At 35.9% G+C, this 25,182-nt stretch overlaps 1 protein-coding gene across 1 annotated transcript in view; it reads right to left on the reverse strand.

The window, feature by feature from the left end:
- Positions 1-21,700, reverse strand: part of LOC142328389 (progestin and adipoQ receptor family member 4) — a 72,888-nt gene extending 51,188 nt beyond the window's left edge. The window contains exon 1 of the mRNA XM_075372098.1: positions 21,530-21,700. Coding sequence (XP_075228213.1) covers positions 21,530-21,689 — 160 coding nt within the window. The 5' untranslated portion in view covers positions 21,690-21,700. The remainder of the gene's footprint in view (positions 1-21,529) is intronic.
- Between the last annotated feature and the right edge of the window lie 3,482 nt (positions 21,701-25,182).

Below are 25,182 nucleotides of genomic sequence, written 5' to 3' on the forward strand. Positions count from 1 at the left end.
CTTCGGCATTCGAACATCGTATGCTCTGCGTCGTCCACCTCCTGGCAGTAGTCGCAGTTGGGTGTGTCTCTCTTGCCGAATCTTTTTAAATAGTAACCATAACATCCATGACCCGACATCATCTGTGTTATTTAAAAGTTCACCTCGCCATGTTGGCGATCCAGCCATGCGTCCAAATCACTTATTAACCTTCTGGTCCAGGCCGCAGCGTTAGTCTCTGCCCATACTTCCTTCCACCACTGTCGGGTCATCGCCTCGGTCTCAGCTCTACTACACCCTTCCGCTCTCGCTTTCCTGCTCTTGATCTGAAGTTCTATCGGCGGGACCGACGCAAGCACACATATAGCTTCATATGACAGAGTACGATACCCTGCCACCACTCCCAACAATGCCGTTCTGTGTATTCTTCGCAGTTTATCCTTGTTTCTTTGTATCCTGATTGCATCAGCCCAAACCGGCGCCGCGTATAACGCCGCCGACGCAATCAGTTTCCGTTTGAAGGCCCTCGGTACTGTGTGTTCCACGAATAATCTCCTGATGGCTTTTATGGTGAGCCCTACTTTTTTGCACACATTTTCTATATGCCCACCAAATTTGAGACTTTTATCTATACTAACCGGCGCCGCGTATAACGCCGCCGACGCAATCAGTTTCCGTTTGAAGGCCCTCGGTACTGTGTGTTCCACGAATAATCTCCTGATGGCTTTTATGGTGAGCCCTACTTTTTTGCACACATTTTCTATATGCCCACCAAATTTGAGACTTTTATCTATTGTCACCCCTAGGTATTTTGTATCCTTGACCTCAGTTATAACCTCTCCACGGATCACGACCCGAACGCCGCGCAGTCTTCTCCTACCCGTGAAGAGGATACACTTGCTTTTTGCCGGGGACACCTCCATGTTGTTGTTTATTAGCCAGTTGTCTATGAGTTGGAGGGAGCGATTTGCTTTATCCTCTGCATCACCAATTTCCTTATCTTCCACCAATAGTGCAATGTCGTCAGCGTAAGTGACTACGCTGACTCCTTCCGGATAAGGCAACCGGAGCACCCGGTCGTAAAAGATGTTCCATAGCAAGGGGCCTAACACAGACCCCCTGCGGAACTCCACCAAAGACCGGAAATCTCACCACCCCCTCCAAAGTGCGAACCTCCGTCCATCTATCAGACAGGTAGCAGTCAACCTGGTTTAGGAAGTGGTCACTAACATTCATTTCTCTGAGCGCCGCTACAATGGCCGTCCACGGTACCGAGCCAAACGCATTTTTGATATCTAACTGGACCATCAATGGGATCCTTCTGGTCCTGCAAGTACCGCTCCGTACCTCCGCCGCCCAGCTAACCACCCTGTTCGCATCCAGTGTCCAGTGTCCAGTGTCCAGTGGCCAGTATCGCATCCAGTGTCGAACGGCCCTTACGGAATCCATATTGCTCCAAATGTAGGCTTCCGTTTAGGTCCAGCTCCTCTTGGATCCTGGTATCAAGAAGTCTCTCAGCAACCTTGCCCATATTATTTATGAGGCTGATAGAACGGTACTCGCAAACGCCTGAGTTTGTATTCGGTTTGGGAAGAAAAACCGTTCTGGCCTCCTTCCAGCATTGAGGGAAAGTGCGGTGTTGCAGCCCATAACTCAAAATGTCCGTCATCTCCCACGGTACTATTCTGGCCAGGCCTTTAATGACCGCTGCCGGAACTCCATCTGGGCCCGGACTCTTCTTGTTATTTAACTTGTTAATTGCGGCAATCACCTCATCCTGTGCGAACCTGCCACGTTCGCACAAGACCGCCTCCCGTCTTATCTCCTCCTCCCGTGGGAAAAGTACGGACATCTGGCGCGCCGCTTCGTCCTCGTTCAGCGCAGACACTCGCCTCCCCAATCGCTTCATTACTATTTGGAAGGCTCGCCCCCACGGGTCAGCATCGAGCTCACCACACAGTTCCCTCCACTTAGATCTCTTGGCGTTCTTAATCAGGTAGTTCAACGTTTTCCAAGCCGTCCTATAGGCCTCCATAGTTTCTTCAATCTGAGCCTCAGATCCCTGTCTAGCTCGTAATCTTTGGGCCGTTCGTTTATTTCGCTGAAGTATGATTCTTTGTTCGGCGATCTCCTGGTTCCACCAGTACACAGGGTGGTATCTATGCTCCGTTTCCGGTATGCTGGAAATTTCGTTTGAGATTATTTCTTGGAGGACCTCCGGATCCAACCTTCTGCCGTCGGTGATTTTGCGTGCCGCTCTCTCCACAATTATGTTCACCTGTCTGCTAGTGAGTCTTCTTGCCGGGTTCCGTACAGCAGGGGTCGCCGAACAGACATGTATTATCAAGGAGACCGCAAGGTGATCACTCCCGGTCTCTTCTTCCAAAACTCGGAACTCGGTTCCATCAGTGACCAATCTCCCATCACGATCTCCAGATCGAGGATGGATTCATGGCCCCTCGCTCGATAAGTCGGAGTTCCGTCGTTCAGGCATGTGGTACCGGTAGCTGCAAGGAAGTCCTCCAGGACACTTCCTCTGTTATTCGTGGGCCCAGTGCCCGCCGCCACTGTCCTACAGTTGAAGTCCCCCAAAATAATAGCTCTCTTGGGGGACTGCATAACCAAGCGTTGCAACTGTGCCATCCGGTGTTGGTACTCTTCAACGGACACATTAGGGCTAATGTAGACACCGTACATAATATGCTCTTCCAGTTCCACGGCTACCACACCCTGCGCTCTGTGATACAGACTAAAGTCCCTAATGCCTGTTGCTCGCTTCATCGCGACGTCCACCGCCATATCAGACACCCACTGCGAGTGAGCGGCCGCGAGGACATTTGGCTCGATAGCCACAATAAAATCAAAACACCCACGGTTGGCAATCTCCTCCACCAGATAATTGGCGAGGAGACTGCGGTTGTGATTCGATAACAGGATCCTTAACATGTCTTACAACAATCGGAGCTGCCGATCCTGTGCGTTGAGCTCTTACAGTCTAGGCACCTAGTGGCCTCTCGACATTCTCGAATAAGGTGCCCCGCACCGCCACAGTTGTAGCATAAGCTAGCATGGTCAGGACCCTTGCAATTTCTGCTACCGTGCCCAGTAGCCCAGCATCGATGGCAGCGCTCATTTTGTGTTCTGATATACGTCCGACAGTGGACCCACCCCACCCGAAGCCTGGAGGCAACCAGCTTGGTCGCCCCTCTGTGAGTAGTGATGACCGTAGCATTTTTTGTTTCTCCATATGCATCTCTTAGAGATGTTATTCTATAGCTTTCCTCTTTTCCAAGGACCCTGTCTAGCGCCTCCTTTATTTCATTTTCCGTGGTGTCATACTCCAGATCTTTAATATGCACCACGGTTCTTCTGCTGCCTCTCGTACGAAGATCCACCTGTAGATCTGCCGCTCGGTCTCTTAACATATTAGTAAATTCGCCGGCCTTTTTGGTTCCTTGGATTCGGACCTCCACTTCCTGGTTGCGGCTCTTTCTAATTGAGAGGACTTCTCCTGCTTCCTCCCTGGAGACTCTGTCCTTGACTGTTTTTAAGAGGTCAGCATACGACTTCCCAGGTGCTCTCACTACCACTGTCTTACTCTCCGTCACCGGAGGGGCGGCCCTATGCACAGAAGCCGATCGTGCGATCTGGCTCGTGTTTGATCCCCCAAATTAGGAAGGATCATTTTTGGTGGCGATTTTTTCTCCCGTGACAGGTAAATAACTATTTTCCTTATAAATATACCCTCCGGTCCAGGCGGTATGACGAATACCACTTCCTCGGGTTTACTGACGACCCTCCCCATGGCCTTAATCACTTGCGCTGCGGCTGCCTTTTCTCCTTCTTCGGTGCTGTACACGGTGCCACCGTGTACCTTGTTCCCCTCGAGGTAACACAGTTATCCTCCAACACGGTGGAGTCCTGGATGATCATGGCCCCTGGTTTGGTGCCATGAAACTGGCTGCCGGGTCTTGTCTTGGTCAGGTTAACATAGTGGCAGCTGTCCTCCCCAGGCGTTAAGTTGGTCACCTGGATAAGCCTGTTCATCGCCCAGGTTGACCATCTGCTTGGCAGTCTCTCTAATAGTTGGTCATCAGTAAGGTCTTGTTCTAGAATATCGTCCTCCCTGTGGGGTCTATCTGTTTGTGTCCCCTGCGTATTTGTGTCAACACCAGCCGCTTCCTCCTCTACCAGTTGAAGCTCCTTGTAAATCTCAGATAACTCCCGCTCATGCGCTTTCATAAAAGCCGGGCTGGATTTACCTAGGCCTTGGTGTAATTGTAGTAGGGCGTGTCCCAGTCTGCATGCAATATTCTTAAGAGTTAGCGGGGCATCCTCCTCCTCGGATGAGCCCGCCCTGGCCCGTTTAACGCTCTTTGTCTCCGTAATGAGCGTTAAACGTAGACGTAATGAGACGTAAAACCTACTCGGTTTAAAACTCACACCTCTTCTAATTACAGTTATCTTAATAAATTTACCACAGTTCAAGAAATCCAATAATAAAAGAATCATTCCTATCGAATCATCGATTTCTGAGATTAACGATCTCTGGAAATAAAATCCTTTCCAAGATACAGACTTACATAATATACATAATGAACAAAACATAATATTTTATAAGTGGTAGCGCGCGGGGCGAATTGTTTATTCCAAAACACAGTTTGAGTTACCAGGATTGATATGACGTCACTTTTTTCCCCCAGTCAATGTGGTTTCGATCATCTATCGGGAATGAATCGTGCTTTTACAGTTAAAACTGTTATTGCTATGAACTGCGTGACGAAAATTTCGATTGTCGCTTTCAACTGCGGAATCATGATCCGGTTCCCATTTGCTCCAGTGTAAACGACGCGGGGCGCTGGTTGAACACGTTGAAGCTACGGATTCAGTATTAAGTATGAACCGTTCAGACCCGACAAAAAATAAGTAAAAGGCAAATAATATTCAGTAGTTGAAGCCTCGTTCTTGATCAGTTCCCGTGTGCTTCACTTTGAAATTCTGTCACTGAGCTTGTTTCATCGCACATCGAGGAAAATTTTGACTAGATCTTAATTTTATCCGTAAAAGATTCAAGCGATCTAGGAATTGAAAATGTTTGAAACTTTTGAAAACATAAATGAAACGCTATAAATTTTAATTGGAGTGTTAATTTGCCGAATATTTTTTAGTAAAATTTGACAATAACGAAATTTTCCTGGAAAATCTTTGGCTGTCTAATGAAGGCTACTTTCATCTAAACGTTTACGTTAACGAACAGAATCTGAGTCGTTTACAAGTGATTGTTGTATGATAAAAAGTAGCGTCATCAAAATTTATTGTAGGAATATTATTTTGAAAATGTCAATGACGGTGTGGTTAATTAGTCTTCAGAACTTATTTTTTTTATATGTTTGTTAAACATCCCCGGCCTCCGCCGTTAGGCTATGCTCAAGAATGTCCGGGTGTCGTGGCAGTCGACTGCCACCCTGTCTCGTCTTCTTTACGGTATCCCATCGGGGTCCTCTCAGTTTCATCGAAATGGAGTAGTGGTCGTCCCTTCTGGACGACCACTACATCCCTCCTCTAAGAGGCTATCCTCCCCGTCTCTACTCTAGGTTGCCGGATACGCCTTGCGCGCAGCCGGCAAACCGCCGCGTCCCTCCCTCTCATATCTTGAGGGTCCCAGATATCATCTTCAGAAGTGCTTCGATCCGTCCACTCTTGCGTGTGTACGGACCGAAGCATCCTAGACATCCAGGCTGCCTCCCTGAGTCTTCAGAACTTATAGGGACACAATTCAACTGTTTTTCATTGTCAAATTTAAAATTTCTTCAATAAAGGACAAAACGGTTCAGTAAGTCGGAACACACCCGTATGGACTAATATTAACTACCGCTTTACGACATCGGTTTGGAAACCGTATTATGATCCGACGTAACGACATTATGTTTTTCATGAGATCGCCAAATTTGTGAGTAGGCTATTTATTTTTATGGAAATTTTTCTAAAAAGTCGAATGACCTGTTCTCTCATCTTCCACAGAGCGCTTATGAAGTGAAAGGTAGGATTCGTGAAGAGATCGAAGCGATTCCTATCAAGATGGAACAGCGAATTTTGCATTCATTTGCTAATCTAAGAATGAGTAATTACGAAAGGTCGCTATCAAGAGGATGTTAATTATTTATTAACGGTCACGACTGCAAGCTTACGTCCATTTATAGCTGCCGGATGAACGGGGATTTCGTCGGGTGTAAAAAATATATAAATATTTGAAAAAGGGTTTAATTTTAGGGTTATAATAGCCATATATGTATGAAAATAAGATAAGTTTAATTTTACAAAATGATTATTTTTAATCGTCGTTACCCGCGCGCTACTCTGTGTTTAAATATTATGTAATAGAAGTAAAAAATACTAATACCAAATGCTACGTGATCGAACGCATTAAAATTTAACCGGCAAAAATATTAGATTATTTTAGTTAAATAATGTGGTACGCTCGAAACTGTTGAATAGAAATTTAGAAAATACGATTAACTACTTAAAACTTTCTTTCTCCATTTTATCCTTCAATACGGATATTTCGCGATCTCCTAGAAACATTTGTCGCCTCGACTGTCTCATCAAATGTAAAACAAATGCTTTAAAAATATGAACAGTATAATGACAAAAGATAGCTAATCCGTGTGACATAGATTAGGTATCTTTTGTCATATTATTATTTTCATGATCTGATTTGATCTACGTCCAAAATTTAGCGAATACTGTTTTTATTTTATATTAAGAAAAATATAATAGTATACCAAAAACGTTCTCATACACCAACAAGTATGCTTTGTAGTGTTGTGTATAATTCAATTTATACTATTTTTTAAGATTTTATTTTGGTTATAACATCGAAAATTACGTAGTTTAAGGCCTTCAGTTATTTGGGTGCGAAATAAAGAAGCAAAGAGAATTGTTCCATTACCCTTAACAAAAATTAAAACTGAAACCAGAAATGTACTTCGATTGTTAAATGATTATGATTAAATCGATTTTTTTCAGTAAGAAAAAAATCGATCACACACCGTGTGTGTGTGTGTGTGTGTGTGTGTGTGTGTGTGTGTGTGTGTGTGTGTGTGTGTGTGTGTGTGTGTGTGTGTGTGTGTGTGTGTGTGTGTGTGTGTGTGTGTGTGTGTGTGTGTGTGTGTGTGTGTGTGTGTGTAATTTTAACATATATATGTCTAATTTAATATCGGCGAACAAACACTATAGCAACTCAATGCGAGCTGATGCACAGTATACGGATGCGCTGATACAAGCATCGCTACCGCCGCGCAGATGACCACGCAGTTCTCCCACTATAGCAGCGCTGGGGCCCCACCACTCTCAGGCTCCAATAAAAGAGCGTGCACGAGAGTGAATTTTCAATTCATCGTCGACCACCACCTGAAGAAGACCGAGAAGAAGAAGACGATGGAAAAAGACAGAAGAAGTTCCCTGGCCGGCTCAACGTGGCACTTCCCGACGGATGCCAACATCTCCGTCTGAGCAGCAGGCCTGGCCGGCCCTTCGAGGGAGCCGCTGGACGCGGACACTACCTTCCCGCTCCAGCTCCAACTCGTCGGGATTCAATCGCCCTGGCCGGCGAACTCAGCAGCAGGAGCCGGCCCAGCGTGGGATCCCTCGAGGAGAACCGCCTCGGCGAAGGACGACCGACGCCGACCCGACACTGCGGGGCTCTGGTGCCCACCACTGCCACGCTGTAGTAGGGACTCAACTGCCGCTGAGGGAAAGCCCGGTCTGACTTCAATGGACGAGTCGCAACTCCCCGACTTCGCTGAAGACCAGCTTCCGGAACCAACAACTCTTCTCAGAGCCAAAGAAAAAACGGCTCTTTTCAGGGCCACCACAAGATTATGAATTACGAGCCGTCTAAGCCATTTATGGTAGCCCTTCTCAGGGCTACCATAACGTTAGTAAGTGCCACGTGCCGTCGAAGCCGTCGGCGACAAGATATATACATTTTTTATGTTTATTTTTCTTATAATTTACAAAAACAATTGAATAAACATATCGTATTACAAACTTGAAAAACTTAATTAGTAACACAAAACAAAAACATTTTAATAATTCCAATTCCTCTCTCTTTTTCCTGTTTAGCCTCCGGTAACTACCGTTTAGATGATGGATGAATGAGGATGATATGTATGAGTGTAGTCTTGTACATTCTCAGTTCGACCGTTCCTGAGATGTGTGGTTAATTGAAAATAATTCCAATTCCTATCATATGTGAATTGAACAAACTATAATTGTATGATGTTTCTACCTAGAAAAATCATATTTCTTGTTAATGTTAATAGCACGTACATCCATACACAATATCTGGTCAATATATTAGAATAATTTTTTAAATATTGTTACTCATTAAATACTAGCACTCGGTTGATTTAAAAAGAAATAAACATAGACTACTACATGAAAAAGGAATCGATTTCTATATTTGTTTACTAAATAACATTTTTTAATAATAAAAACTGCATTTACAAGATTAAAACTGGTTTACAACTACAACTACAAAACTGGATTTACAAGATTTGCAAGACTGGATGAAGGGAATGTTTCTGTTAAAACATTTTGATTTTAAAAATAGAATTGTTTTTCTGTACAGAGTTTTGGGGATGAGGGATCCTGACCGTTTTCCAGTTCCTAATTACAGTTCTATTATTAGTTGTCAGCTAATAATAGGTCTATACTACTAATATACTATACCACTAATTTTAGTTCTATTATTATATTGTCAACAAAATACAAAAATTAAATTAGGTACTTCAATTGTTCATTTTTACTTGGTTCATGACTTCTAAAAAGCTATATTAAATATAGAAATCCTTACAGTATTGTCAAATCTGTAAAGGTTCAAAAGGAAAATTTCATGTTTGCAATTTAAACTTAATCAGCCAGCAGTGAGGGTAGATCAAAATACTAAATCGGTCTGTAGAAACTGCAGGTGGAAGTGTCCATTAAGTTCAGTTTTTGGCGACGGGGACAGTAGATGGTTCATGGCTTAGCTAATTATGCTATATGGTGAGTGTAATGTTTCTAAATTAGAATGTTTGGGATACATTCAGAAGCGTTTTGCAACCCGTCTTCACAGCTAATGAAAGAAATGAAATATAAGACTATGAAATATGATCAACTTTTAAATGGGAAAGGAAGATTAACTAAATCCTAGGTAGATAAAATACAAATACCATGGACAAACTGTATGACGTAATACGAACAGTTTAAAAGGGAGAATGGACTATCTCATTATTACCCTAAATTTCAATATTGTTTTTATCAACGAAAGAACAAAAGCAACAACAATATTGCAAACGTTTTCCGTGGTCTACTTATTTCAGTTCTTGGACGACACCGATGCAATAATGAGGAAGGGCTCATGATGGCATAAGGAAAGGGAGAATGGGCTATCTTCTCACACAAAATTTCTTCGGATAAGCTTTCTCAACCCGGCTTCTACCCAGTATGGCAGAGTGTCTCCAATAAGTGGAGACATTCTGCAACCAGTTGGAAGTATTTAGCTGAATGTTTTTGTAGTTGTTCTGCACAAAGGTAAGTTTATGTGGAAATAGAATTTTAGTTTCATTGAAAAATAAAAACTCTAAGAGATTTTAAGTAAATTCTAAAATGCAATTTTTCCCACCAAAATTTGAAAATTTATTAAAATTCAGTCAAATAAGGTAAGTTAATAATTAATTCTACTCCCACAAGTAGTGTATAATGTACTACCACCACCTGACAAAATTTCAACCCTGTAGCTTTTACACTTTCCGAGAAAAAAGTTATTAAATTTATTATGGGAAATGTAGGCGCAGCAAGTCTTCAGAATTTTCTTGTTATAATTCTTAAGGTTCTGAAATCATGAATCCTGGATGTTTTGAATTCTCTAATTTTATTGTATAACCATAAATTTAGTTCTAACCGGTTAAAACCGAGTTTCTGATCGTTCGCACGCTTTGAAAAACATATAAGTCAGCATTCGTTCATACGTTAGCATACGTTCATTCACTCTTCTTTTTGTGAAAGTCTAAAATACTCGATATAGACTGTATTTTTTGTGAACATCGTATTTACATACGACACATGTATACACAAACACGAAATTTACGTTTGATCATATGTTTTTCAGTGAAAAGAATGAAATCAATAAACTAAGTTCAAGAGAAATATTATAACGATTGTGGAAGTCAAGCAAAATTACTGTCAAAAGTTTGTTTTATAATTTTTCACGTCTGTTACGGTTTATAAACAGTAATGCAGTGATGTATTTTAGATAATCACATTTTAAAACTGACAGCTTGTAAATAGGGATAGCTTAGACAAGTAATCGATCATTCGATATGACAACTTTCAATTCAGTATTCTTATTCAGTACGTTTTACATTAAGTAGCGTTTATGTTGTAATAATTAGTACTTCCAAAGTATTCACTTTCATACGTAGTTTTTCACTGATTATTTTCAGTCTCCAAAATAATTACTATCGGCATCGTTATATAGAAAAATAATTATACTTTAAGTAAAAAGTAATTATAATAATATGAATACACTAAAACTTAAAATATAAATATAATAATATAAACCTTAAGAAATCAAAAATAAAAGTGCACTAAACAGTAAAAATAATGATTTTTCAATTTTTAAAATTTCGACTTTACGAAGCCCGTGCTGAACTGAAAACAAACTATCTTCATTTTGTGACGGTTTAAAAAATTTGAAATCTAAAGAAGAATCAGACGAGTACTATTTTTTACCACTTAGTACGGTTTTATCCTTCTTAAAAGTTAATATTTTATTTAAAATATAGATAGGCCTAAAAAAACGCTACGACTACAAGAATAGAAGTTCACAAGAAACATTGATAAAAATAAATCGATTCCGAGAAAAGATTTAAAATGACTGCTACCGTGTTATTATTTTAAACAAACTTTTCCCATGAAAATACTTGAATATCAAAATGACATCAGGTCATATATACCATAACGCTGTAACAATCCATACTAACCAATGATGACACCAAAAAAGGATAAAAGATATCTTCAATTCATCTACGTATTTATATCTTAAATATTGAGAACATTATCATTTTTAAAATGAAAATTTCTTATCACAGAATTACGACAGAATCGTCCAGTCGGAATTGGTTTTACCATTCAAAGAACAAAGCATGACTTTTGTATGGATTTTGTGAAATCGAATTTCCTAATCTAAAAAAAATGATTTTTTTATAAGTAGAGGCACTTTTACAAACATCATATTCGTATATGTGAAAAATAAGGAAAGATTGCAAAAAGTTACCTGGGTTTTTTCAAAAAATGATTTCACCAACTATTTGCTGGACTCAAAAATCATTGCCAGTCTGGACAACAATTGCAACAGAGTAAAGAAGCGTTTCTCGATCTTTTTAGTATTTGCGACTCAATTTTAAATCATAATTTTCATCGCGCTCCCTCTCATATAATAATAATGTATTTTGAGTATTTTTACAATAAAACTACACTACGGCCTTAATTACAAACCTTACAAATCACCAAGAATAAGTAAATTTATTGATATTTGGCAACACCGATCCGCTACACTGACAAAACCAGAATCGATGCGATTGCTCTGTCTTACGTTCACCATATCGATCATTCTCGCGGTTTCGCGAGAAGTTCCGATTTGTTTCGAACATTCTGGAACGTCTGCGCAAACGTGTGTAAATGCTGTACCTTGTTCAATTCCAGCCAGTCTCAGTCGAGTCTATCCTTCTATCGCTATCGTGAATGTGTATGTTGTAACTTGCGTGTTAATTGCAATTCACGGTATTAAATAGTCACGGCAGTAGATTTATACACCAAATCAGCTGATTTGGAAGTCGAGAGTTCCAGCGTTCAAGTCCTAGTAAAGTCGGTTATTTTTACACGAATTTGAATACTAGGTCGTGGATACCGGTGTTCTTTAGTGGTTGGGCTTCAATTAACCACACATCTCAGGAATGGTCGAACTGAGACTGTACAAGGCTACACTTCATTTACACTCATACACATATTATCTGAAAAGTAATTACCGGAGGCTAAATAGGAAAAGAAAGAAGATTTATACAGAATCATGGATAAAGTTTCAGTTAAGCATCAACAAGTTTACACGCGAGCGTGGTTCCGAAAATAAAGTCAAGAAAATATTCTCAAGAATACTTACATTTTGGGTTTACCACTACTGAAGTAAATGAAGAAGAAAGGCCCCTATGTGTTATTTGCTCAAAAATTTTGGTAGGATACTGCATGAAACTTAAAACGACTTAAACTTAACCGACATTTGGAAACGCTTCATGGTGAGTACGTTAACAAACCCCGGGAATTACTTCAGAGAATGAATGAGGATTTCTATGAGTGTAAATGAAGTGTAGTCTTGTACAGCCTCAGGTCGAACATTCCTGAGATGTGAGGTTAATTGAAACCCAGCCGCCAAAGAACACCGGTATCCACGATTTAGTATTCAAATCCGTATAAAAGTAATTGTCTTTAAGGATTTGAACCTTAGAACTCTCGACTTCGAAATCAGCTGATCTGCGATGACTTCCTTGTACGCCTTGACTTCCATGATTTGCGATTACGAGTTAACCATTAGACCAGCCAGGTGGGCATTCAGCATTATTATTTTATTGCGAGGCAAGATGGATATCACGTGGGAAATTTTTGTAACGTGTTTATGAATTAAGAGATGGAATCGCCATTTTTTTAGAAGGGGAAAACCGATTGGAAGCCGAAAAGTTTTGAGATGGTTTATTTGTGATGGAATTGAGCTACTTGGTCGACATATTCAAGAAATTAAATACCTTGAATCTTCAACTCCAAGGAACAAATACACATCTGTTGGATACGAATGATAAAGTTAACTTTTTTTTGTAGAAAACTGGAATTTTGGAGCAGAGATTTAAAACAAAAAACCTAGAAATGTTTGTAAATGTGGATGAATGTGTTAAAGCTTACAAGGCTGAAGAACAACATGTGAAAGTTGTTTTTGTAACCGTTGAAAATCATTTAGCCATGCCGGGAAAGAATTTCAAAAGTATTTTCTTGCTGACGAAAACTTGGTAACAAGTTACGAACGGGTTAGGGATCCATTTCAAAATACTCTCGAAGGACTCTCAACTGCCGAAGAAGAAATCTTCATAAACTTCACGGCAAGTGGTGAAATTAAAAGTCAATTTAGTAATAAATCACTCTTTGAATTTTGAGGAGGGGTGGATGATAAATTTTCTGTATTGAGAACAAGAGTATTTCGTATACTATTACCATCTTCAACATCCTACCTTTGCGAAACCGGATTTTCTGCAGTGGCTGCTTTGAAAACAAAATACAGTTCTCGGCTAAATGTAGAAAAAGAACTCAAGTTTCTAGTTCTAATATTAAACCTTCCTTCGAAAAACTATTCTGCAAGACAGGTCCAAGGGAGTCACTAATAATTATTAAACCTGTTTTTAATTTAGTTTGATAAATTAGTGTAAATTTAGTGTATTATTAAATACACTGTGCAGTACTGATACAATCCTATTTATAAGTGATTATGTCAGTGTAAATGTGTATTTTATTATTTATTATGTCAGAACGTATTTTGTTTTCATTTCCTTTAAATAAATTAATACATTTTTTAATAATATTTTCTTTTCAATATGCTCGCGCTCTCATTTAGTATTATCACGTCCCCCTAGGGGAGCGCGCCTCACAGGTTGAGAATTACTGGAGTAAAGAAAAAATAATCAACAAAGCAGCAATTTTTTATCATTAATTTGGCAAACTGATAAAATGTTTTTGTGGCTTTATAATTATTCATATTTTATTTACGTATTAAAGATTAACTTACGAAAGTAAGGAAATAATAAAATTTATAAAACGTACGAGTATAACGAAAATAAATATTTAGAAAAAATAATCATTATGAATAAATGTCTACCCTAAGAAATTTTATTCTGAGACGATGCAGTATGAATTTATGCATGTTTCGCTAAATTAGGATGAAAGAGGATTTCCTATTCATTTTACAGAAATAAATTATGCATCGGATACCGACCAACGTCACGTCAAACCCCTACCTCATAAAATTTACAGAACAGAATACACAATGTGAACTGTTAAGACGCGAATACCAAAATCAAGCTATAAACCATAAAACAAGGTAATATTAACGGAAATAAAAATTGTTTATAAAAAAAAGAAAAAATACTTCAAAGAACACAAAATGAACTGAAAATTGTAGAAATATAATTAACAAGTTATGAATAAATGATTTTTTATTCCTCTTAGATGTAGTAATACACTACATATTGAAAAATCTAAGTAGCCTCGCAGTTGCTGATACATCTCAATTAATAATAATTCAGTTAGCCGCAGAATCTGAATTTCGAATCGAGATCTACCTTGACTACGAGCTGCAACCTCGTTATAAATTAGAGAATTCATAATTCACGAGATGATTTTAGAGAAACGGAAGAGCCGAAAATTTATCGCAATCACAAATTGGAATAAGAGGTTCTGTGTTGTTATATTTTAACAAAAATATTTGAGGTCAGTTAGTTAAGAGTACGACGACGAAAGTTTTTCACAACTAATGAAAATCCAGTTCTAGGTCTAAATGTGAATTCGTAATATTTTACACACATCTTATGCCATTCACATGTAATGAATTATAACTTTTTCATTTAAGAAACAAGAACGTAGAATATTTCTCAATTTTGGTTTGAAAAAATAATTGTATGGAGATGTGGTCACATGTAATCAAAATACGATAAAAAAAACCGGTCACGTGATTTATGGACATTCCCTTATGGGGAGATTTGTTTACGCCTAAAAACAATTTCTATGCAATAAAAAAAAAAAAATTATCCGCGGAAACAAAGTAAGGTTATAAGGTAAGAATATTAATATATTTTAAACATCAAAGATAAAAAGGCACTTAAAAATTAAAGCTGTTTTTAAAGGACATCATAAATAAAATTAAGATAATTAACCCGGTATTCTAAATGTTGTTATAATGGATTTTGCAGGTTTTTCCATCAAACTGCTATTACTATTAAATAACAAAAAAACACACCGAGATTCCACCAGTATGACATAAGCAAACAAAAAATTAACAAGTAAAAATGTACGGTCGAATAAAGATCATATGATATGATCGAACCGGAAGAAAAATTTCTGCGCATTAATTAAATTAATGTACAGATGATTTTTGGATAAATGAAATTGTTCAAAGACTATCTGACGATTTAATGAACCGTAACCCACTATGTGTCACAAATTAAAAATTTTTTTAATGATCCTAAAGCAAGTATTAAAATTGTTAAAGGAACAAAATAAATATTGAAAAGTAGTTATCCCATAAAGATGATACATAATATTTATTTTTAAAAATCCACGAAGTATACAAAAATTATGAAGAAGAAAATAATTTTTTATCAAATAGGTAATTTCCGAAAAATACTACAATACTGGATAACGCAAAATAATCATAATGAATTATAGTACACTATAATTCACCGTCTCAAATATAAATTTTCTGAATGTAGCATATATTGCAGAGTAATATATATTGGGCATTTAAAAAAAAGAGGTTCGGTAAATGCAGAAAGGTTGGATAATGTTTATCAAAACCTATTAAAAAAAAATCTAACTTGAAATTCATTTTGAAAAAGTAAAAATACTAGGAAGTGAAGCAAATATTAATAAGAAAACAGTTAATTCTAGAATGATACATAAAGGGGAAGAACCTGTAAAAACTCTATAATACAATAGTACTTTCTTTTTGCTGTTTAGCCTCCGGTAATTACCTTTTAGATAATACTTCAGAGGATGATATATATGTATTATTAGTGTAAATGAAGTGTAGTGTAGTGTCTTGTACAGTCTCAGTTCGACCATTCCTGAGATGTGTGGTTAATTGAAAAACCCAACCACCAAAGAACACCGGTATCCACGATCTAGTATTCAAATCCGTGTAAAAATAACTGACTTTTCTAGGACTTGAACGCTGTAACTCTCGACTTCCAAATCAGCTGATTTGAGAAGACGCGTTCACCGCTAGACCAACCCGGTACATTAATACAACAGTACTGACATAGCAAATCTAAACGCATGAAATTAATTGTTAAAAGGTCGAATGCAATTATAGTGACCGATAAGTTTATTAATTCTGATGTCGATTCACTAAATTCATTAAGAGACAGATCCGAAAATAACGAAAATCGAGAAGTCGATTTACGATGCGAGACAGAATATCATATCTCAAGTTTCCTAAGAGCCCGAATCGAAGTAGTGCGTGAAACGTACATACGTTTTACAGATTTGAAGAGAATCGTACGACTCTTCTAGTAAACCATAAAGATGTTGAATTCATTCCAACAACTCGGAATTGAATCACGAAGTAAAATAAAGTACAGAAAGTTTAAATTGCTCGAGAAGGAATTTTACAACGTGATTTTCAAGCAACATATCGGCGATTAAAAGATGCACAAAATTAATAAAAATCTTTTCTGCAAACCTACAGAATATCACGACAATAACACCTGAAGTCAAACTGAGACCACGTTGCACAGTCGTAGAAAAAAACTGATCAAAAAAACACCAATAAAGCAAACTTAATTAGCGTGCTAAAAAGAAGTTCATAAAAAACGCAGATGTCAAGTCGCCGTTTTGATAAAAGAAAAGTTATATACAGAAACGACATCCAGTAACTACTACCGAGCGTGAGCTAAAGCTGTCTGTAATCCGGAAATAAGTATTATTTTAATTATTTTGATTTATTAGTATTATTTTTTATATATAAGAAATATTTATTAATCTGAAAAAGTATTATTTTTTACAGAATAGTTTTTTCATAGCTTCGAGTCCAGACACTCAAAATAATCTCGGTTATATTATTACGATATAACAATTCTAAGTACGAGAATATAACGGTATTAGTTATGTCGACTAACGATACTAAGTAAAAGATACCTTCAAATTATCTACACGTAATTTATCGCTTAAAATATGATGTCTTATTTTCCGCTAAAAAACTATTACCGAACTAACATTTTTAACAAAAAAAATTATGAAATAGGGAATTTCTACTTATCGCTTTAAATATGGGATTCATTTTTATTCTTTCCAAAAAAAAAATTCTCTCTCAATTGATGTTTTATTAATGTCTCAATTTTTCACTAGTATATGGACAAACGCGAATTAAAATTATTTAGAGGTTAAAATTGTACGACGGTGAAAAATAAAAAAGTTGCATTTTTGGTCATCTCAAAAAATTTCATCGGTGCATTAATTTTCACCAGAAATTGTAAATAATATATCGTTATATTACAACCTTCTAAACGATATAAGGAAAATAAATTGTTTCTACCCAGTAAATCTTATTTATTCCAAACGAAATCATAATTCTGTAAGTTTGGTTGAAGTTAGACAAAAACAAAAAATAAGATAATGCGTATTTTTATTTAAATGTAACGTAACTTTTGCAAAGTTAAAGTTATCACTTTCACTACAGCGTGATTTTTCCATTCTTTCTCCGGTTCTTCTGAAGGAAAATTTTCATTATAAAGGAGGCACGTTTAAATATTTAAAAAAAATTCAGTTAAATAATAGGTAACACTAGGAACTTCATTTTAAAAAAACGTATATGCTTCAGTGATATTCATACGAATGAGTTTAATGATAGGTAGTCAAACAAAGGAAAATTCTTTTGTGGGTTGACAAGCATTTAAATTTTTTTGCGCTTTAATTTATACTATTGACATTAATCGTGTTTTAATAAACGCCTAAAGACTTTAAAACAATGTTTAGTAAACGCCTGAATAATTCGAAACATACACGCAAATGGGGCATCATTATTCTTTATTTTAATTTTTATACACAGGACGAGGATTATACTATGGATCATTTAAATTAAAAAAAAACATGAAGACATTTACTAAACATTGAAAGTGCGAGGTAGCGGTTCGTTTGAGTATTTGAATAGATTAACTTTGTTGCTGTTTGGTATTAATTATTCCTAATACAGTACTAAAAACACAGTGTTTACATTCATTATACTTGTAAACTAGTAAGTAAACTTCTTTAGGGGTTTACTAAACATTGGAAGTACGAAATAGCAGTTCGTTTGACTATTTGAGCCGTTAACTTTGTTGCTGTTTATCGATAATAATTACAGCTAATACTAAAATACAATGCTGACATTATACTTTGCGCACTATATCTCAGCCGCTGATGGAAGCTTAAAAACTCGCTTCATAATAACGGTATTAAGATAAAAACCCCGACTGTTTTCTGTTAATTTACCGATTCCATTCAGTAACCGATTCCATTCGGCTACTGAAATCTTTCTGCAAAATACTGAAAAAAACAGACCGTTTTTTTCAGTAAAAAAGTACACTTTTTACTTTTCAACCCGACTCAACTTTCCGCCTGTGTGAAACACTCAAAAAGTTTTAGAAATACACTTGTTACTGTACAAATGATCTAATCTGTACGAATAATCTTTTCTGATTTTCTTGCCAAATTTTTGGCGAATTTGAACAAACGGTTTTCCAGTTAATTTCTGTCGTTCATGAAATAGATATTTCAGTTAGAAATAATTATCTTAAATGTTAACAAAAAATTATATTCATTTTGATCAGATAAGTAAATAAGATTAGAAATCCTGAATGAATTGATATTTGTAAGTAAAAATATGATAAAAGAGTTAATGCCTCAAAATAGTTATCAGTATATATTTAAATCTTGAACATGCTTTTGCGAATTTACGACGTACAGAAAACTTTTGCTAGAAAACTATTAACCTGCATATTTTCTTATAAGTATAAGAAAATCTATAATGTAATCGGTGTAGTCGATGTTAATGTGCGATGTTTCACAACTTTTTCCTCCTCGCAATAATTAAGAAAAACCTTATTTTTACTTAAAATAGTATTTCACCCTCAATATAATAACTGTTACTTTTAAATTCTGTATAAATTTTCTTATTTGGTTTATCAAAAACGAAAATTTCAGTTTTAAATAACCATTTGTGGCTGTTACTTGGAAAGTGGCTGACATCTGGAAAATAGTTTGTCCAAAAAATGTCCGCAACGAAGACTATAAGATTTTTTTTTTTTTAACCTCCGGGACCACCGTTAGGTTTTGCTTCAGAAGATGAAATGAATGAGTTGTAGCGTACGTGAAAATGCCATGCCTAACCGGGATTCGAACCCGGGAATAAAAAAAATATTAGTTATAGAATAGTTTACGGGCATTATTAGAAATTTTTTTGCGCGTTCGCAGGTTCTAAAAGTCCGTCTTATATTAGTGTTAAAAAAATATGATTTTCTTCTATTTTTTTGAAGTCATGAAACGATAAAATTGTGATTTTTAAAAAAATGAGAATGAAATAAGATAGTTCCTGATTTTTTAGGGTTATTATAAAAATAATTATTAAACTTCAAACTCATCATCAAAGTATACAACTACTAAGTATGCATTATACAAAGTATACACTAACTGTCTATTAGTAAAATACTACCAACTGCCACAATTTTTTTTTTTTTTTTTTTGTTATTGGAAATCTTCTTTAAAACAAATATAAATTAAAAGGTTTCAAACAATTTTAAATAAATCTCAAATAATTTATTCCTTATCCAACAAAAACCGGCTATTTTTAACAGAAAATCATAGTAAAATTTTTTAAACTTCTTATAAAAAAAAATTATACACGTCCTATTACCGATAACTAATTGAAAATAAAGTACCACTATTCACACCCTGTATAACTGTTCAGGTATAAAATAGCAAATTACATTATTCGATATTCGATTTGTAGCAAAGGAAACTTTCAGAAAATACATTTCATAAGAAAAGGGTCTCGAAACCAGTCCCTTGACCTCCGAAATTCTAGTCAAAATGTTTAACCCTAAATAGCACAATCTAGAAGGCATGACCAACTAAACAGCCGTTTAAAATACATCAACGATTGAAAAAAAGAAAATCGTGCAAAAAGTTGTGTTATCAAATCGTAACAAATTTTTACGCTTTATAAAAGTTTCTAAAACTAAGATTTTCAATATTCTTTCGATCACTGAGAAAATATTCTCATTCGCTACAGAAAAAATTAATAAAATGTACATAGAAAAGTTACATTTTTATTGACAGTACTTATAATTAATATACATTCTTATATACAAATAATTTTAAAGCAGAACAAAACTATCTAAAGCAGCCGAAACGATTTATGTTTTACTACTTTTCTATCAACGATAAACACATACCGGCCGTTAATAACTATAGGCAAGTTTTTTCTTCTGCATTTTGATATTAGAACTTAAAAAAGGAGTTTTTTAACAGAGTACCGATACCGTATTGTAAATCTCAGTTATATAATAACTATTCTGCGTCAGTAACTGACAGAATTGAAAATGAAGCCGGAGATGCATGGCGCAATTAAGAAAAGCATTGGCGATGACCTTGACCGATCGTTAAAAACTACAATTTTACGCCTCATTTCTGGAATTATTGAAGTTTTCTACAAACATATAAAGTATCTCAAAATAAGCAAATAATAAATTTCATTTTCTACCGAGAGATACATTACATGTCAAAACGATTGTACACACGTTACAACAATATACTGACACAAAAGATTCATCGAATGGAATTTAAACGAAATAATAAATACGAAACAATAACTGGCTTATATCGATAACTGAATTATTTTCTGACCGGTCAGAACATTTTTTGTCAACAATTAGAAAATGCACTGTTAAAAATAATCACATCAGTTATAGACACAAATTATATAACTAGATTCACAGGGGTTCAGTTGATTCCCAATAAATAAATTTAAAATGTTTTATAAAAAAAAATAATAAAAAAATGAATTTGAAAGTATTATCTGGATTTTACTCTAATTAACCGCTTTAACGTACTTTTCACATGTGAACCTTATAAGTTTTTTATAATTTCATTCAAAGCATTAAAGGCAACATAACTTACACATACACACACTCACAAACGTATTGTTAAAATATTATTTTTACTTTATCGAATTATGATATTTATTTTATAATAAATATAATTATTCGATAACGTTTAATAAAGAAATTCTAATGCTAAAACATAACTTAGAAACACAATTGGCATGTATGATTAGAAAACACGTTTTATAAACACTACAGTAAAGCAATAATCATGCATTATAATTTATAATAATGATTTACAACTTTAAATGTTAAAATTTATAATTATAAATTAACTTTTAATTTTACACACCACAATTATTAAAACACAATACAAAAATAGTTAATATTATGATTATGCGTATTAACAGAATAAATATTCGCAATTTTTAAAAGCTTTAAGATTTATTGTAAAGACTAGGTAAAAGTATTCAAAAAATAAAACGTTTATCGGTATTTTTGTAATAATTTAAAACTTGTTACACGATCGTAATCTTCATGTTACTAACTAAATTAATTAATAATTTTACATTTATTTCCGTTAAAATATGAGGGGATGAGTTGACGGTCTAACTGACCGTGGGAGATGATGTTGATGGTCTCGTTGTGGACGTAAAATAGGCTGAGAAGGCTGCCCCAGGGGGAGAGCAAGGGCCGGTATCCGGTCAGAATGTAGGGGTTGAATTGAAGATGTGGCGGCATCTCATGCCACTTCAGGAGGCGGACCTTGCCCTCCATCACCTGCTCGCCTCGCCGGTGGGAGCCATACTGACCTCAGACTACCCACAATTCGCCGCTATTCCGCGCCACCCGTCTCATTATGTTTCCAAGGAAACTGCACTACGACCGTTGTAGTAGTCACTTTATTGATTGCAACCTCTTTCCAAGTTTTGTTAGCTGCCATAACGTAGTAAATTTTACAATACTATTAATCTGATCGGAAATCCACGAAAACGGTTAAATTACACCCGGCAATATACTTTCATGATAATTTGGTAATAGTAATCTATTGATTTTATTTAATAAATAATTTGAACTTTTACGTATTGTAAGAAGTAATAGTTTTCTCTACTCGATTCAACAAATTTTCGAAAATAAAAAGTAGTCAGGAGGTTAAACAAAAACATACTAACTTGTTTGTAAAAACGATCCGTCCTATTCAGTGCTATTGTACATAGACTAGAAACACTGAAAACTTCCAAGAAACCTCTGGAAGCCAAAGATACGTGTAATAAGACCACCTTTTTGTGGCTTTACTACATACACTATCAAAGTCTGATTTTGTGAGGCGATTGGGAAGGCTGTATCAACAGTACTCCAAAAGACAATATGGTTATCACATACAGCAAAAGGCTAGTTCACTCAAAGCAATTTTTTCAGAAATGTGCCTTTCTTATTATACTGGGAGATTCAAAAAGGACATCACAACTTTAAAAGCATATAAAAATTTATTGAGATAACTTACAGATTCGACACCTCATTTCATAGCAGAAAACATTTCAAATTTTGACTCATAGTTCATTAGTACCGAATTTGGCCACCAGTGTTTTTAAAAATAGATATATTTATTGGTGCAGACGTGCTTGCTGTATATTTTGGTTTCACAATTTGCACTTCAACGTAATTTTATAATGAGCCTCCTAGTAGGTGTATAATTTACTCAAAACACCAAACCTTCCTTGAGACAGGTTGTTCTGTTACACATGAAAAATCACCAGGACACCCACACATCCCTGAAGCTGCTGTGAAACAACTCAAAGAAAACTTTGCATGTAGTCCAAAAAAATCAACTCTACTTGCGTCACATAAGACTAGCATTGCACAAATGACTATTTGGCATGTATTACATAAACAATTGCTCTTGAACCCATACAAACTAACCATGGTTCAACACATTTCAGATAAACCCACCGGGATGGTCTAGTGGTGAATGCGTCTTCCCAAATCAGCTGATTTGGAAGTCAAGAGTTCCAGCCCGTTTTACATGGATTTGAATACCCGATCATAGATATCAGTGTTTTTGGTGGTTGGATTTCAATTAACCACATATCTCGGGAATGGTCAAACTGAGACTGTATAAGACTAACACTTCATTTACACTCACACATATCATCCTCATTCATTCTCTGAAGTAATACCTGAACGGCAATTCCCAGAGGCTAAACAAGAAAAAAACATTACAGATGATGACAAAGTTGCTCGCAGCCAAACATTTTCGTCAATGATGGGTAGAATTGCAGACAAATACATTTTTAGTGACGAGTTGTTTGCCATGTTTCACAATGACAAAGTGAACACCTGTAACTGCTAAATATGAGATAGTGAAAACCCTCATGAAACTTTGCAGTACATTCATAATAGCTAAGGTCAATGTTTTTTGAGCCCTAAGCAAACAAAGACTCTACCCCGTTCTTCTTCTAGGACCGTAAATGGTATCGTTTATCTGGGCATGCTTCAAAATTTTCTAATTCCTCAGTTAGACGATGATGATCAAGATAAATGCTATTACTATCAGCAACATGGAGCATCACCTCATAACCACCTAGAAGTCAGTGATTTTCTTATACTCAATTCCCAGGTCGGTGGATTGGTTGCAAAGGTTCAACTGCACGGCTTCCTCATTCCCCAGATTTGACTTTGCTAGATTTTTTCTTGTGGGGGTTTCATTAAAGATTGTGTTTACATACCACCTTTGCCTGCTTATCTTGTTGTCAAAGCTAAGACTTTGAATTAGGGCTGCAGCTGCAGAGGTAAGGTCCAAATTGCTTGTCTGGAATGAAATCAACTTCAGGTAGGATGTATATCGTATCACAAATGGAAGCCAAATCAAACCAAAGTGAATGTTTGGTGACAAACTTGATATGTTTTTCTATGAAATGAGACCTCAGCCGAATTTGTAAGTTATCTCAATAAATTTTTATACGCTTTTAAAGTTGCGATGTCCTTTTTGAATCACCCAGTATTTATTCAGTACATGTTGATTAAAAATTCACTGCTTATTGCACAGCCATTCCAAATTATCTCTGCTTTTAAAACTAAAATATATTTTCCTGTTATAGCTTTGAAAATTTTTAACGGTACATCAGCTTATATAAAAGATGTTAATGTTACATAAGCAAATTTTCTGAAAATTCCATTTATAATCTTCTTTACACACATTTTTCCTCACTGCTGGTTGATGTATTAATTATTATTCTAACTATATTTTGTAAAAAGAATATTGTTATTCATATTCATCTAGGTTATACCAAAGTGAGATTTTGAGAAAAATATGTTTAAATATACATTTATATGAATCTGTAAAAATGTTACAAAGTTATCATTTAGTTTTTAAATTTTTGGGGGTTAAAAGAATTAAATTTAATATGTATTTAAAGTTTTTTTTTTACTCATATCAAATAATTTTCAATCTACTACGGGTAACTTTCACTGATAATTATCAGCAATATTGTAATAGCTCCTTAATTCCAGCTGGTCATGTAAGCTGCAATAAGTTAGGATTAATGCCCACCCTGTCATTATAGTTGAACAAATTCTGCCAATTTAGTATATCAGCATACGTTTATATGCCAATGAAGTATAACATGGAGTTTGCTGTTTTTTCATTAAAAAATAAGTGCAATTGTTTGAGCAATTCAAGAGGTAGAGTACCCTTTCCTCAGGTCCAGTGCCTTAAAGTGTCAGCTGGCAAAAGATTTCTACGTCTTTGCTATAGACAAGCCAGATTGCAATTCTTGGAACTCAATGCATCAGGGAAAGTTACTTGTGTTGAGTCATCACATTTTGAAATTAAAAGCGTATCATCCATATTTGTAATCTAATTTTACAGTAGAAGACTAAGATAAAAGTTTAGAATAGTTTGCAATACACTGTGAAGTAGATTGACTTTTCCAAAATAGTTTTTTATGTGGATGGTTGAAGCTACATTCACACTCCAAATCGTGGTTTAACTGCAATTACAATATTCAGTGAAGTTCAATTAAATGTTCCAGTTTAAATGTGCAGTCAGGTATTTGGGGATGTAGAATCATGAATTCATACTAGCGAAATCACACTTTAACATGCAAGCAATTAATTTGACAGAATAAAAACACAACTTATCAAGAAATTGATGTAATTTGACAGCAAAATCTTCTGCATTAAAATTTAATAGTAGGTATTTCTTAACATAGATCCTTAATTAGACAGTAAGATAAATGAGAATGTTGTATATAGCAGAGCCTCTCACTAA

The sequence above is a fragment of the Lycorma delicatula genome, chromosome 1 (assembly GCF_047948215.1).
Source record: "Lycorma delicatula isolate Av1 chromosome 1, ASM4794821v1, whole genome shotgun sequence".
In the NCBI taxonomy this organism is placed as follows: domain Eukaryota; kingdom Metazoa; phylum Arthropoda; class Insecta; order Hemiptera; family Fulgoridae; genus Lycorma; species Lycorma delicatula.